Raw genomic sequence first — 17,580 nt, forward strand, 5'->3', positions numbered from 1 at the left:
GGCCAAACTTTGGCTTTTAACAAGGTGCCTCATGGCAGACTGATACAAAAGGTGAAGTCACACGGGATCAGAGGTGAGGTGGTAAGATGGATACAGAACTGGCTCGGTCACAGAAGGCAAAGAGTAGCAGTAGAAGGGTGTTTTTCATGAATAGAAGATTGTGACTAGTAGTGTTCCACAGGGATCTGTGCTGGGGCCTCTGTTGTTTATAGTATACATACCACATATCAGGGCGGCACTGCAGCACAGTGGTTAGCACTGTTGCTTCACAGCGCCAGGGTCCCAGGTTCGATTCCCGGCTAGGGTCACTATCTGTGCGGAGTCTTCACATTCTCCACATGTCTGCGTGGGTTTCCTCCCACAGTCCAAAGATGTGCAGGTTAGGTGGATTGGCCATGATCAATTGCCCTTAATGTCCAAAAATGTTAGGTGGTGTTACTGGGTTACGGGGATAGGGTGGAGGTGTGGGCTTAATTAGGATGCTCTTTCCAAGAGTTTGGCCTCCTTTTTAACTGTAAATTCTATGATTCAACATGAATGATTTGAAGGAAAATGTAGCTGGTCTGATTAGTGAGTTCGCGGATGACACCAAGGTTGGTTGAGTGGCAGATAGTGTTGAAGATTGTCAAAGGATAGAGCAGGACATAGATAGGTTGGAGACTTGGGCAAAAATGGCAAATGGAGTTCAATCCAGACAACTGTGAGGTAATGCATTTTGGGAGGTCTAACATAGAGGGGAAATATATTATAAATGACAAAACTTTTGGGAATATAAAAAGTCAGAGGGATCTGGACCTGCAGGTCCACAGATCTTTGAAAGTTTCAACACAAGTGGAGCAGACGGAATGCTTGCCTTCATTGGACGGGGCATCGAGTATAAAAACTGGCAAGTCATGTTACAGTTGTATAGAACCTTGGTAAGGCCGCACTTGGAATATTGCGCACAATTCTGTTTGCCACACTACCAGAAGGATGTGGAGGCTTTGGAGAGAGTGCAGAGGAGGTTTACCAGGATGTTGTCTGGTCTGGAGGGTGTTAGCTCTGCGGAGAGGCTGAATAGATTCGGATTGTTTTTCATTAGAACGACCGAGGTTGGGGTTTGACCTGATAAAGGTCGACAAGATTATAAGAGGCGTGGATAGAGTGGATGGGCAGGCACTCTTTCCCAGGGTGGAGGGGTCAGTCACCAGGGGGCATAGGTTTAAGGTCCGTGGGGCAAAGTTTAGAGGAGATGTGCGAGGCAGGTTTTTTTACACAGAGGGTGGTAAGTGCCTGGAACGCGTTGCCACGGGATGTTGTGGAAGCAGATATATTAACGCTGTTCAAAAGGCATGTTGACAAATACATGGCTTGGATGGGTACAGAGGAATACAGCGCAAGGAAGTGCTGACGGTTTTGGCCAAGGTTAGTATCATGACCGGTATAGGCTTGGAAGGCCAAAGGGCCTGTTCCTGTGCTGTTTTGTTCTTTGCCAGTGTCACTATGACCAGAAAATGGTCAAACATAGTTTGGATTTCATCTCGCTATCTTCTGGAAAATGCTTGAAATTATATCACCACTTCATTTGATACCTTTCAAATAATCATTAATGATTACAAAAGGGACTCATCCTGCTGCCGTCAGCATTAACCCAGCTGTAAGCAGGCTTGTCGTTCCGTGGCGAGCACGACAGGTGAAACTGTGCAGGCTGCTTGTTACCTCGGGAGGAGACTCTTAATCAAATGTACACAGTGTCTAATGGAGAGACTGGACATCAAGAAGAAAGCCACCCCATTGTCACTCTCCCCCATGACCCAGCTCTCTGGCTTGGCAGGACTCAAAAGAAGAGACATGTCCACTGCTTCATTCTCTTTTCTCCAGATGCAGCTGCAGCAGCGGCCACCGTTTCTGGTGGCACTGCTGAGGATCAGAGCCATCAACCTTCTAATTTTTTTGGCAGCTTTGGGGGTGGGTGTTCTTACTTGGATGGCAAGCACATCAGCAGTCCGTTAATTTGCTGTCATCCACAAAATTTATCCCATTGATCACGAAGCAGGGTTGCTCCTTGTCTTCTGACCCCGAAAACCGTGCTGTTGTGGAAAACTCTCAGACCAACATTTGAAGACATTAACTCAGCTGAAAAATTCCAGCTGTAAAGACAATTGTTAGTGATCTTTAAAACAAAATTATATGCTTTAGGCAATTTTGTGGGATTCCTCATGAGTTTTGATCAAATTACAGCTTAAACTTGCCACAGATGTTATCTCCTCCAGTCCCTCATTTTTTTGAGAAACAGAATTAGTTTTGCTATGCCTCTTTTGATTGTAGGAATGCAGATAACGTGTTGTGTACTTTGTGCAGTTTGCCATCTCCTTTGCAGAAGATCAGGAAAATGTTTTCGTAAGCTTAAATAAGCTTAAAGAATTAGGAACAATATTTGAGAATGGTGCAATTAATAGCACTATGCTTTGCTGTTTTTTTTTTAAACATGAACAATCCGCCCCAAAATCCGTACTAATTTAAAAGAACCTTAAAATCAAAAATCGCCATTTTTAATCATAAATGATAGAGGTCGAACAAATTTCAGTAATAAAAGTACTAACTCACCCTGACATCGGTGGCATCACCATGCCTGATGTTCATGGCCCAGGTTGAGGGCTCATTATCGCTCTCAAAATAATGGAAGACCTTCAGCACTCGTTCCATGGCACCAGGGGATCGTTCCATACTCAAACGGGACTTGGCTCCTGAACCTGCTGCGTGGTTCAGGTTTGGGTCAAGGTAAGCAGCTGCCATGCTTCTGCGGGATGCTATGTGTCGGTCATATTCTGTGAAGTAGGAAAATGAAGATTAGACCCACAATTCTATATTTTAAGGAACCACAAGGAGTGATTTTTATTTTTGGTGTCAAAATAAGCATTGGAACAAAATATATTAGTGCACATAACAGGAAACTTTTAATTTCAAGTGACGTGTTGCTTGCTGATCATCACCACTGACTTGCAACAAAATGGTCCATACTCAAAACACAAACAAGACTTGAGTTTAACTTGTACTTTATTTTATCGGCTATTGCCTCACTGGTCGCAGTCTTAGCTGAATTAGTTGTGAGTTCAAATCCCACTCCAGAGACACTTTAGCACATAAATTATGTTGACTCTTCAATGCAACACCAAGGGTTTATATAGGTGTTGTCTTTCAGATGAGATGTTAAACCAAGGCTCCATATGTCCTCTCTAAGGGGACATAAAAAATCCCTTGCCATGATTCAAAGAACAGACATGTCCTGATCAAAAATTATTCCTCAATCAAAATCACAAAAAGCAGACACGATAGTCATTTATCATTTGCCTTCATGAGACCTTGCTGTGTGCAAATGCAGCCAATGATTGCGCTTAACAGGTGTGTGATTAACCACAAAGGCAGTAGGTCATCCTGAGATTGCAAAAGGAACTAAATAAAGGCACACATTTTTTTATGTCCTCCCTCTTCTTTCCAGCTGCCAGACTAACTGAGCGCATCCAGCAATCTGAGTTTGTGACCCACTAATGCCTTTGTCCCTTCATATGACCTCGAGAAAGACAATCATTTTTATGAAGGGAACAAGGGAATTGGATCTCCGAATCAAGCTAAATATTTCCAAGTGAGAAATATACAGGAACAAGAGAGAAACGGAGTGAGAAGGATACTCATTGGAAGATATCCAAAGACTAAAAGAGAAGGCGGAGGGGGGGGGGTCCGGGAGTCACGGTGGGGTGGCTGAGGAGGTGGTGAGATCGGGGCAACGTTTTAAAATGACGCCCCCGATCTCCTCCTGCAGTGCAGGAAGTGAGGTAAGCGTGGCCTCGGTGGGGCAAGTCCCGTTTAATAACGGAGTCGTTCTCGGCGCTGCAGGGTCCGAGAAACATTCTGCTATTCGCACGCAAAACAGGACTCTGGGTTTTTTTCCCATTAAATTGTGTCCCTATTCACATTTTCCAGCACTTGATCTGTTGTCTTATATGCAATGGTGTTTCAAATGCACATGTAAATGTTGCTTAAATGTCGTGACCTCCACAGGTATTAAGTTATGCAGGGTTCATTAATGAAAACCCCGGTGGAGCTGCCAGACAATGTGATTGGCCAGCAGCACAAGAAAGACGTTAGTTTCCGTTGCTGGGTCTGCTGATTATAAAGAACAAAGAAAAGTACAGCACAGGTACAGCATAGGACCCCAAGGCCTTGGATACCCTAAGCAGTTGCGTCCGGGGCTGGGTAGGTTAGGAGTTTGGGGGTATGTGTGTGCGTGTGTCTGTGTGTATGTGTCGGAAGAATGTGGGTTTCATCGTAATGAGGGCCCGCCCTGCAATCAGCAAACGACAGTCTCCAATGAAAAAAAAACACCTCCCCTTCCTGTAATCACTTAAGGTAAAAAGGCTTCCTGCTCACGTCAAACACGTGGGTGGCATATTATCAGGGTGAAATAGCTTGATAGCCATACTAACTGTCCCTTATTTATTTACAAATGGTGCATCTCCCCTAACCCCCGCCCCAAGTAACATGGGGATGAGCCAGGAAAGTGGTGGGGCAGACCATCCGTCACATTATGGGAAACATGCCTGCTGGGGCACATAAACGTTAGCCCACTGAATGGGAAATGAGCGGTTAAGGGGACAATTACGAGGTCAGTTTTTGAAATAAAACTGCCCTGAAACAAGGTGTAAATGGACAAACTTTACTTTGGCTTTGCAATACTTCAAGAGATCTGTAAATATCACATGCCCACCCTTGTGCTTCACTGAAATTCTGATAGCTTCTGCAGATGACGTCAGGTCAAACGGAAAACAAGCATTTAGAGTTAAAAATTACCTTATTTGTTTTGGATAAGCTAATTATTGAAAACATAACCGATTTAAAACAGATCCACTTTAAAAGGACATTTGAATGGTATGAGAACTTAACATGTAAAATTCCAAAAGTAAAATAATTTGAAATTGCGCAATATTCTCCCAAGTATTCATCTGAAAACAGCCAAAGAATAAAGACAGATTGGCTTTGAATCATCAGCTTCAGACACCGATTTGGGCAGCAAAGCATTTAGGTTTGTAACGATGCAAATTATAGCTATCAAAGGCTGAATAATTTCAGAACACAGATGTTTGTTTGGAACCCTGACATCATTATTCCTCTTTCATTTCCCAATACATACAGATTTCACCATGCCGAGCAACTGAAAACACACTGGTCGGAAAGCTATGTTGTGAAGAAGTGTTACGATCTCGGTTGATATTATAACTGGACGGGAAGATCCCAGAATGGAACCCTGGCACAAAAGACTGTAACTGTTATTTTTTTAATGGAAGGACAGAGTTACAGGACCACTAATTAGTTTTAACAAAAATAATTTTTAAAAAATTAGACATGAAAGATTTGGGGTAGCGCAGTGGTTGGCACTGCTGCCTCACAACGCCATGGACCCGGGTTCGATCCCGGCCCCGGGTCACTGTCCGTGCAGCTTTTGCACATTCTCCCCGTCTCTGTGTGGGTCTCTCACGCCCACAACCCAGAAAGATGTGCAGGGTATGTGGATTGGCCACGCTAAATTGCCCCTTAATTGGAAAAATTTAAAAAGGTTTTTAAAAAATGAAACAATTGAACGTTATAACACAACTTTACTTGCTCTCTTCCCCCCCCCCCCCCCCCCCCCCCCCCCAACTTATCTTAACCTCTCCCCCCCCCCAACTTATCTTAACATTTACACACAGGTTTTAGGATTAACACAGATTAGAAAATACATATTTATATGCAATGGTTTCATTCACACAAAGTCTCTTTGAAGTACACAAGATGACTGTGGTCAAATACAAGCACTCTACTCTGAAACCAAATTAGTATCAGTGGTCTTCTCCTCAGAATCCCCAGATGATTGCCACGCGAGTGTTTCCAAACTCCACTCCTTTAAACACGCTTTAAAATCTTCTCTCATAATTGGGCGGCAGAATAGCATAGTGGTTAGCACTGTTGCCTCACAGCTCTAGGGTTCCAGGTTCGATTCCTGGCTTCCGTTACTGTCTGTGCGGAGTCGGCACGTTCTCCCTGTGTTTGCATGGGTTTCCTCCGGGTGCTCCAGTTTGCTCCCAAAGTCCAAAGATGTGCTGGTTAGGTGCTAAATTGTCCTTAGTGGCCCAAAAAAGGTTAAGTGGGGTTACTGGGTTACGGGGATAGGGTGGAGGTATGTGCTTCAGTGAGGTGCTCTTTCCAAGCATCGGTGCAGACTCGATGGGCCGAGTGGCCTTTTTCTGCACTGCAGATTCTATGAAATAATAATGCTTTCCCTTTGCAGTTTGCATTCTGTAATGCAGGCTAGGTTTTCCAAATGACATTTGTAAACAAAGTTTCCACTCCACTTTTAACAGCAAATCCAGCACAGGATTTTACACCACCTCCTTTTAAATTTACTTTGTCTTGACTGGTTTTACACAAACTCTGAAATTCAGCCAGCGATTTCCAGTTATTTCAACTGATATTCCACAGGCAACATCTCACAAAGCTGAAAATCACATCAGATATCTATCTGGCGCCTCAGCCTTCTTCTCAGTTCTGCCTCTTTATTGAACAAAATAAAAGCTAAAATATCAGACGTCTTGGAAACTTCTCTTAGTTTCTCTAATTTCCTTAACAACCTGCTCTTCAGGTTTCTGCTCTTGTTTCCTTAACCATTATTCCATGGTATGGCTTTCCTTCCAGAAAAGCTGAGGGAGATGTTCCCTCCCTAGCCTTCTAAATTAACTGCTTTTAGCAGAGATGTGAGAGCTGCCTTGTCTCTTACTGTCTATCTTCAACTGTAACCAAGTTAGCTGAACTAAAACTTAAAAGCTTGTCTACCTTAAAAGGCCCCATTTGCTAAGCAACACCACATAACTCTGCTGGCTTATTTATCTATTCTTCATACTGTAGCCCTCTCTAAGCACAATAAAAATACAGTTGGAACTTAACCAACCCCCACACATACAAACACCTTTGTCCAGCAGAATCATGAAATTGAACCTACTTAAAACAATACCATATTTCTAATGTTCATCAATACAAATATAAATCTCTTAAAACTACCTTTGTTTCCTGAACAAAAGACATACGGAGTTTGCAGATGCATAAAGATTGGTTGCATGAGTGAACATAAATCTGGTCGATGGAGCATACTGTGGGAAAATATGAAGTTGTTCACTTTGGCTGAAAGAATTTTTTTAAAAAGCAGAGTATTGCTTAAATGAAGAATGATTGCAGAATACTGAGGAACGGAGGGATCGAGGTGTTCTCAAGCAAGAGTCACAAGTTAGTATGCAGTTACTGTATGAAATCAAAAAAGCAAATGGAATGCTATACTTTACTGCAAGAGGAATTGAACATAAAAGTATGAATATTATGCTTCAGTTATAACAGGGCACTGGTGAGACTGCATCTCAAATACTGTGTGCAGTTTTGGTCTCCTCATAAATGCGTTGGAAGCGGTTCAGAGGATTGATACTTGGAATCAGTGAGTTGTCTTATGGGGATAGGTTGGGTTAGTTTCCACTCGAGTTGAAAAGAGGGAGGGATGACTTGACTGAAGTGTATAAGATCTTGAATGATATCGACATGGAAATGTTGTTCCCTCTTGTAGGCGACTCCTGAACCAGGAGGCACGGTTTTAAAATTAGATGTGCAGAACATTTTTTTCTGAGGTTTGAGAGACTTTGGAACTCTATGCCTCAGAATGCAGTGGAAACGAGATGACTGAATATTTTTACGGCAGAGGTAGATAGATTCTTGTTGGGCAAGGGAATCAGAGGTTATCTGATGGGAAAATGGTAAATGGGAATATGGATCTCAATGCAAACAGATCAGCCATGGTCTTATTGGGTGGCAGAACAGGCTCAAGGGGCTGAATGGCCTACTTCTGTACCTATTTCCTATGTACGTATATGTTCTTACTTCAAAAATACCATGTATCGAAACAGGATTACATCCCACAAATAATAGGTGTTGACCATTCACATCCAACACCTCTCTCCTGTTGGCCAGCTGAGCATTACAGCTCTTGCCTCATTACACTCATCAATGCAGTCCTTGACAGAGGTTTTCCTGCAAAAGTTTTCCTTTTATCTCCTGTACTGTTATTTCTAGAGTTCCCTTAAGATTTTCCGTGGCCCACTCTGATTTGCCTTCATTATGCTGCGCCTTGGTGGCATCATCAAAAACACATTAGTTTACATGTGTACATAGACAACAAGCAGCTTGACCTTACCACTACCCATCTCGACCTGCCCACTGTCTCTGCATGATACCCAGTTGTGCATGAACCAGAATTCCCATCAATTAGATGCTGGGAAAACTTACGCCAGTGTCTTTAGCCCTTGCCACAATCTTCATTCCCCAGCCATTAATTCCAATTCCTTCCCTGGCCATTGTCGCTGAATCAGACTGCTTCCAGAATCAACATTCTATTTGATCTAAAGCTGAGCTTCCAACACCATGTCATGTCCATCACGAGGACAGCCTACTTCCACTGTTGTAGTATCATCTGTCTCCACCCCTGTCTCAGCACAGTTGTTTAAACACTCATCCATGTTTTGATACCTCCAGACTCAACTATACTCTACTGGTTGACCTCCTCCCATCTAGCACGCTCCCTAAGTTCAAAACTTTGCTGCACATATTCTGACACACATAAATCCCATTCAACCCATATGCCCTGACCTATGTTGGATCCTAACACACCATTTTAAAATTCTCATCATCCAATGGAAACTGATCAATGGTTTAATTGTTTGATATCATTGTATCTTCTTGCAGCTCTAAAATCTTCTGCGATTTCAGCACTCCTTCATTCTGGCAGTGCCTTCAGAATTCCCTCCTGAAGCCCCACCGTCTACCCTCCTCTGATGCTCTTTCAAACTCTACCTCTTTCACTAAATGTTTAGTCACATATCCTTAGGCTTCCTTCTTTGACTTGGTGTAAATTATTTTCCTATTACACTCCTGAAGCATGTGTGTATATCTTATATTAATGTTGATATATAAATGCAAATTGCTGCTGTTTCATTCTTACTTTTAATCCTTCAATTCATAAGAACACAGGGTGAAAATAATAAATTAATCTTGTTAGCTACCACCTTGGTAATCGCATTGTGCAACAATAACATAGGTTGTCAATGAGTCATGGCAATTAATCGCTATTCATTTGTCTGCAAATAACCCAGACATAAGGCAGCAAAAGCCTCAGTGATTCCCAAAGATTTCCACCAAAGTCACATATCTCTCTCTCAAACTCTTTCGTAATTCCATGGCTCAAAGTGCTCATGTACCATATCCCAATTTTTTTTAACTTAGTTCCTGGGATGTGAGCACCACTGGCAAGGCCAGCATTTGTTGTCCACTCCTAACTGCCCTTGAGAACGTGGTAGTGAACTGCCTTCTAGAAGCATAGTTCATGTGGCTGCACCCACAGTGCTTTTAGGAAGGGAGTTTTGGCTTTTTGATATAGCGCCAATGAAGGAATGGTGATATATATCCAAAATAAATTTAACTGATAATTGAATAAAATCAACACTATTTACAAGTCCCTCAATGAAATTGCTCTTTCTTTTCAATTTTTCTTGAACTGCATTGTGAGAGTATTTAAAAAAAATTTAAAGTGCCCAATTCTTTTCTTTTTCAATTAAGGGGCAATTGAGCGTGGCCAATCTACCTACTCTGCACATCTTTGGGTTGTGGGGGTGAGACCCAGGCAGACACGGGGAGAATGTGCAAACTACACACGGATAGTGACCCGGGGCCGGGATGAACCCGGGCCTTCAGTGCCGTGAGGCAGCAGTGTTAACCACTGGGCCACTGTGCCGCCCTTCTGTGGGAGTGAAAATAAGAAAAAATGAATTTTTTTTTGCTTAGCTACATAGATCTATAAAATTAAACAAATTCGCTATTCCTATAACTTTCCAGTCTACAGGCCTATGCAAGTAATTTCCCCTTTATAATGTCAAAGGAGGTTTGACAGAAACGTTTTGAGAAACAACAAAAGCTGCATTTTATATAATTTTTCCAGGATTACGTCAAATTAGAACTCCTGTATAAGTCCACATTCTTGGGTTTTAAGCTTTCGGTTGGAATCCTCAATCTCATTAAAAAGGTAAAAGCAATAATTTATGAAATGTTTTATAACCAAAGTATTTTATAAATCAAGCATGAATTATACAATACAAAAACATTAAAAACGTTCCTGATATATTTATGAGAGGCAGACTTTATTTTTCTATCAATTAATTCCTGGGATACGGGAACTTTCCTGATATATTTATGAGAGGCAGACTTTATTTTTCTATCAATTAATTCCTGGGATACGGGAACTTTCCTGATATATTTATGAGAGGCAGACTTTATTTTTCTATCAATTAATTCCTGGGCTACGGGCATCACTGGCTGGGCCAGCATTTATTCTCCATCCCTAACTGCCCTTGAATTGAGTGAATGATGGAATTTAAGAGTCAACCAACTGCTGTAGATCTAGAGTCACCAGATAAGGACAGCAGACTTCCTTCCCAAAAAAGCAGATGAGTTTTTACAACAATCATGGTCAATATTAAAATCCCAAATTTTTAATGAATTCAAATTTTCCGATCTGCCAGGGTGGGATTACCCTGGGTCTCTGGATTACTAGTCCAGTGGAAATACCACTTTGCCACCGCCTCCCCTGAACATTCATTTAATTTTTTTAAACTGCCATCTTTCACAAGCATAAGACATCCCAAACAGTTCAATGAGGTGTTATGACAACAAACATTCTCAAGATACAACACAAAACAGAAAATCCTTGTCTCTAATCGTAATTGAGGTTTGCCGGATTGCTTGGCGCAATTTATTCAAGAAAATCATTGGCTAAATTTAATAAAGCCAATTAAATGTTCAGTGTTATTTTGCTTTTTTTAATTCATTGTTTGGGGCTGGGGGTAACAACAGTTTTAATCTTTTCATTTTCTGATCCTAAGATTGCATTCTAACTTCTTTCGACATCATTTATATTTAAACTATTTTTAAAATCTAATTTTATTCCAAATATTATCGACTATATCATACAAAACGCTTGTCATTTTGATTTAATGAAGTAACAGCAACAAACCTAAATCCCCTTTCCCCCTCAGCCCGACTATCCTCCTTCCCTTACCCACTTCCCTCCGATTCCTCTCTCCCCATCCCTCGAACTGCTGGCAACAAACAGGTTGGTAAAGAAAGTGATGAATGGAATCCACTTGGAATAGAACCTTTCTTCCAACTCTACCAGGGTATATTTAACATTTTCCAATCTCAGGAATTCTGCCAGGTCACCCAACCATGTCGAGGCCTTGAGCGGTACCACCAACCTGCTCCAAGCAGGACTCGCCTCCGGGCCACTAAAGAGGCAACGGCCAAGTCATCAGCCTTCGCTGCCTCAAGGAGCTCTGGGGAGTCTGACACCCCAAAGATTGCCAACAGTGGACATGGCTCCAGCTTGACCCCAACGATCTCCGACATGATCTCAAAAAAACGAGACCCAGAACCCAACTAACATGGGGCAGGACCAGAACATGTACGAGTGATTCACAGCCCGCCCTGAACAATGCTCACACACCTGTCCTCCACCCCAGGGAAGAACCCACTCAAAGACATTTTTGTTTAGTACAGTCTATGTACTACTTTACACTGTATCAGGCTCAACCTAGCGCAGAAGGAGGTAAAGTTTACCCTATGCAGGATCTCACTCCACACCCCTCCTTCTAGTCCTAGGTCCAGCTCTTCCTCCCATTTCGCCGTCACCTCTTCTAACGAACGCTTCCCCGTCTCCAGCAACATATCAGAGATCTTGCCCCATGTCACCCCATAATGGCATTCATCCATCGGTGTGGGTCTCAGCAACTGGGGGAACGAAGACAGCTCTTCACGAATTAAGTTCCTTACCTGCAAATACTTAAATGCACTCGCCCTCGAGAGTTAAAATTTCTCCTCCATCTCCTCTAGATCTACAGTCCACAAACAAATCCCTGAACCTCTCCACAACTTTTCTCCTCCAGATCATACACAATGGGTCCAGCCCTGACAGTGCAAATCTATGATTACCACAAATTGGCTAGAGTAAAGACATGCCCCCCAGCCCAAAATGTTGCCTAATCTGATCCAAATTCTTCAAGGTGCCACGAGCACCGGGCTCATCAAGAGTCTGGCCAGGGAGAGGGGCAGTAACCGACGGCCTTAGACACGACCCTACACAAGAGGCCTCCTCCATCTGTCCCCATCCCGCACCTCAAAGATCTTTGTGCTTTCCCAATGTTCGGCAACCAGCAATAGAGCATCAGGTTTTGCAGCGACAACCCACCTGATAGTTGCCATTTCTGCAGGAAGGCTCTTCTAATCGTGGGAGTCTTGCTTGCCCAGGCAAAGGCAGAGATTAATCTATCAATCTGAGTGAAAAAAGATTTAGGGAGGAAGATTGGAAGACTCCGGAACACAAATAGAAACCTCGGCAAAACGTTCATTTTGACCGTGTATATATACTCTACCCAAGAATGGGAGGGCAGCCCACCACCTCAAGTCCCCCTTCACCACCTCCATCAGACTGGTCAAGTTCAACTTATGTAACGGTGTCCAATCATACGGCCCCTGAATCCCTAAATACCTAAACATGGTCTTGGCCAATTTAAAAAGCAGCCTCCCCAGATCTGTCCTCTTCCCCAGGGAATTTACCGGCAAGATTTCGCTCTTGCTCATATTCAATAGCCTGAAAAGAATTCAAATTTTTCAACTGTTCTTTAATTTCTCCCATATCTGTGAGATGATCAGAAAAGTACAACAACAAATCGTTCGCATAAAGGGACACTATGGCCAGGATTCTCCGGTACCCGGTGGGCGATACCGGTGCCGAGGAGTGGCGTGAATCACTTCGGCATCGGGCCGCCCGGAAAGTGCGGAATCCTCGAGTTGGCGCATGCGTGGGAGCGGCAGGAGAATCCAGCGTGATCCCAGCGCATGCGCAGGAGGTTTCTTCTCATCGGCGGCCATGGCGGAGCTTTACAACGGCTGGCGGGGAGGGAAAGAGTGCCCCCATGGCACAGGCCCGCCCACAGATCGGTGGGCCCCGATCGCGGGCCAGGCCACCGTGCCCCCCCCCCCCAAAGGGTCAGATCCGCCGCACCGCAACCCCCCCCCCCCAGGACTCCGCTAGCCGCCCGCAGAGCCAGGTCCTGCCGGTAAGAACCTTGTGTAATTTACGCCGGCGGGACAGGCCGAAATCGGGCGGCTGCTTGGCCCATCGTGGAGCAGAGAATCGCCGGGGGAGGCGCTGCCAATGGCCCCTGAGCGGCACGACACGAATCCCGCCCCCGCCAAAAAAACGGCACCGGAGAATTCGGCAGCTAGGGCGGGATTCAGGCCCCCCCCCCCACCCCGGCAATTCTCCATACTCTTCCATTCCACTGACATGACGATCAAAGCGCAATGGCTAATGGTCCAATCACTGGCGCGAACAATAGTGGCGACAGCAGGCATCCATGTCTCATGCCCCTGCTTAATGGGCGGCAATGTAGGACAGTAGTTAGCACAGTGGCTTCACAGCGCCAGGGTCCCAGGTTTGATTCTCGGCTTGGGTCACTGTGTGTGCGGAGTCTGCACAATCTCCCCGTGTCTGCGTGGGTTTCCTCCGGATGCTCCAGTTTCCTCCAATAAGTCCCGAAAGACGTGCTTGTTAGGTCATTTGGACATTCTGAATTCTCCCTCCGTGTACCCGAACAGGTGCCGAAATGTGGCGACTAGGGACTTTTCACGGTAACTTCATTGGTGTTAATGTAAGCCTACTTGTGACAATAAAAATTATTATTATTATGTGTAGTCAGAAATAGCCTGAGCTCATAGCATTGGTCTGGACACAAGCTGTGGGGGCATTATCTCGCAGTTTCACCAGGAAATAAAAGTAGGACCAAATCCAGTCGCTCCGAGACCTCCAAGATGTAGCTCGACTCCACACGGTTAAAGGCCTTCTCCGCATCATGGGGTGGATTACGTCCGGTATCTGCTCCACAGAGGGCAACATGACCACATTCAAAAGCCTTGTTGGAGGACAACTGTCGGCCCCTGGCAAATCCTGTTTTCTCCACACAGGTAATTTCTGGTAAGCACCCCTCCAAATGTTTCGTATTCTTGCGATTCATGTTTAATAGTGAAATTGGCCTATAAGACCCACATTCAAGGATCTTTGTTCTTTTTCGGGATTCGAGAACATACAGTGCAGACGGAGGCCATTCGGCCACTCGAGTCTGCACCGGCCCACTTATCCCCGTAACCCAATAACCCCTCCTAATCTTTTTTGGACACTAAGGGCAATTTAGCATGTCCAATCCACCTAACCTGCAAGTCTTTGGACTGTGGGAGGAAACCGGAGAATCCGGAGGAAACCCACGCAGACATGGGGAGAACATGCAGACTCCGCACAGACAGTGGCCCAGTGGTGAATCAAACCTGGGACCCTGGCACTGTGAAGCCACAGTACTAGCCACTTGTGCTACTGCGCTCCACGCAGAAATTGAGGTCTGCACCAGCGTGGCCAGCAGCACCCCCCCCCCCCCCCCCCCCCCCCCAAGCAGAGAATCACTGAACATTCCCAGTAAGTGCAAGGCCACCAACTATTTGTAAAATTCCACCGGAAAACCATCTAGCTCTAGTGTTTTCCCCAATTCTATAGAACCAATATAATCCATAACTTCTTCCAACCCCAGTGGTGCTTCCAGCCCGTCCCTCATCACAATTTAAACCACTGGGAACTCCAATAATTCAAAAATTGCTCCATCTCTGAGCCATCCTCCGGTTGTTCAGACTTGTACTGTCCTCGATAAAATACCTCAAAAGCTCCATTGATCTTGTCCAGGACAGTAACCGGATCTCCGCCCTCATCTGTAACCTAGGCTATTTCCTGTGTGGCTGGCTGCCGTCTCAACTGGTAAACCAATAATCGACTGCCTTTATCCCCGTACTCATAAAATGCCCCTCGTAAATGGCAAAGCTGGCTCACTACATTCCCCTTCGATTCAAGCTCAAACATCATTTGTAGCCTCTTTCTCTGTGTCAACAACTCTTCCGTAGGGGTAGTGGAGAACTGCCGATTCACCTCCAAGATTAGGTTTATCAACCTCTGCCTTTCATCCCTGCCAGCCTTAACCTTGTGGGCCTTGTTACAATATTATTTATCCTCTGATCACTGCTTTTAACGCTTCCCAGAAGATGTAAGGCGAGACCTCCCCATCATAGTTGGAATCTACATAATTCCCGATGGCCAAAGTCACCTTTCCACAAAACCCCTTATTTGCCAGGAGTGTTGTTTCCAACCTCCATGGCTTGGCCCATCTCTAATCGCATATCCACATATTGGGGAGCATGGCCCGATATTACAATCGCCAGCTTCCTGGGAGTACCGCCTTTCCCACTATGAAATAATCTAATCTGAAGTAGACCCGGTACATGTAAGAAGGAGGAAACTCCTTCTTCCTTGGGTGATTAAATCTCCATGGATCATGCACCCGTCCCCAACCTGAGCCACCAATACAGCCAACTCCTTTGCCATCCCAGAAGTAACCAGAGACCGAGGGCTTGACCTGTCCACATTTGGGTCTAATACACAATTGAAATTTGCCCCCATAATCAACTTGTGTGAGTCCAGATCAAGGACGGCTGGCAACACCCTTTGATAATACCGGCGTTGTCTCAATTTGGTGCATAAATGTTCGCTAATACCACTGGCGCACCCACCAGCACCCCACTCACCATAACATATCACAGTGACGAGGATGGTTACGGACCATGGGGACGGTCCGTCATGGTCAGCGATTTCCTGGATGGGGCAATAGTGGTCCTTGTTAATGTGTATACTCCCAACTGGGGCGACACGGAGTTTATGAAGAAGACCATGGTGGAAATCCCTGACATAGATAAGCACCAACTAATTATTGGGTGGCGGGGGGGGCGTTTGGGGAGAACTAATCCAAGGATGGACAGATCAAATCCCAAATCGGGGAAGACCTAAATATGGCAAAATAACTAAGCGCGTTTATGGATCAGATAGGGGCAGTGGACTCATGGAAGTTCACACACCCAGGGGAGATGGAGTTCTCCTTCTTTTCCCACATACACAGGGTATACTTGCGCATCGACTTCCTTGCAGTGGGGAGAGCGGTGTTTCCAGGGGTAGCAAGAAAGGAATTATCCACGATCAGAATTCCCAACCACGCTCCACGAATGTGAGATTGGAGACAGGCCATGCCCAACCCAACCCCCCCCCCCCCCCCCCACCACCATGGAGGTTGGACATGGCCTTCCTTGCCAACAAGGCCTTTTGCGAGAAAATACCACAGGCCATAGTATCCAGGTATATTACCAACAACCAAAACGGGAAGGTCTCACCCTCCACATTCTGGGAGGCGCTGAAGGATGTGATCAGGAGTGAGATTATCACCTATAAGAGGTGGACCAGCAATACTCCATGGCCGCGTCCATATTGTCTTTGACCTGCTCTCCACTAGCAGTACACCAGTTCCGCCAGATATGGGGGACCTTCTACAAACACGGAAACAAAGCCAGCCACCTGCTGGCTCATGAGCTAAGAAAGCAGGCAGCCACAAGGGAAATAGCACAAATAATGCACGGCAATGGCAGATGAGTAACCGAGCCGGAAAACATCAACAATGCATTCAAGGCCTTCTACCGGGGGCTGTACACCTCCGAGCCCCCCCAAAGGGGGTTCAAGGATGAAACAGTTGCTCAATGGACTGGACATGCCAGTCATGGGGAGGACAGAAAACTGGAAGCTGGAAGCACCATTAGAGCTGGGAGAATTCAGGGCAGCACGGTGGCGCAATGGTAGCAGTCTCACGGCGCTGAGGTCCCAGGTTCGATACCGTCTCTGGGTCACTGTCCGTGTGGAGTTTGCACATTCTCCCCGTGTTTGCGTGGGTTTCGCCCCCACAACCCAAAGATGTGCAAGAAGGTAGATTGAACATGCCCCTTAATTGGAAAAAATGAATTGGGTACTCTAAATTTTAAAAAGAGAAAAAAAAAGAACTGGGATAATTCATGGAAAGCATTAACTCCATGCAGGTGGGGACGACCCCAGGAGGGACGAGTCGAATTCCCAGCAGACTTAAAAAAAAAAACTTTGGGCCAACATTGGCCCCTGTGGGAGATGTTCGTAGACCCGCTAGCAAAGGGTACACTGCCACCAACACGGCACATGCCTCAATCACGCTGATACCCAAGAAAGACAAAGACCCGATTGAATGCAGGTTCTACGGGCCCATTACGCTGCTCAATGTAAATGTGAAAATACTGGCCAAAATCCTGACCAGGCGACTGGAGAACTGTGTGCCAGAGGTGGTTGTAGAGGACCAGGCGGGCTTTGTTAAAGATAGGCAGAAAACATCGAACATCAAATGCCTGCTGAACGTCATAATGACCACAGAGGTGATCATCTCCCGAGATGCAGAAAAGGCCTTCGAAAGAGTAATGAGTAAGCTGTTCGACACCATACTGAGGAGTCGTTAAAATGAAAAACTCACGTATATTTTTCAGAATGAA

At 45.1% G+C, this 17,580-nt stretch overlaps 1 protein-coding gene across 11 annotated transcripts in view; it reads right to left on the reverse strand.

Moving 5' to 3' along the window:
* The window catches only part of LOC119972287 (focal adhesion kinase 1), a 585,346-nt gene that overhangs the window by 424,515 nt on the left and 143,251 nt on the right, over positions 1–17,580 (reverse strand). For all 11 annotated transcript variants that reach the window (XM_038808747.1, XM_038808746.1, XM_038808744.1 and 8 more), the window contains one exon: positions 2,587–2,807. In XM_038808747.1, the coding sequence (XP_038664675.1) occupies positions 2,587–2,807 (221 nt within the window). The remainder of the gene's footprint in view (positions 1–2,586; positions 2,808–17,580) is intronic.

This window comes from Scyliorhinus canicula, chromosome 10, assembly GCF_902713615.1.
Source record: "Scyliorhinus canicula chromosome 10, sScyCan1.1, whole genome shotgun sequence".
NCBI lineage: Eukaryota > Metazoa > Chordata > Chondrichthyes > Carcharhiniformes > Scyliorhinidae > Scyliorhinus > Scyliorhinus canicula.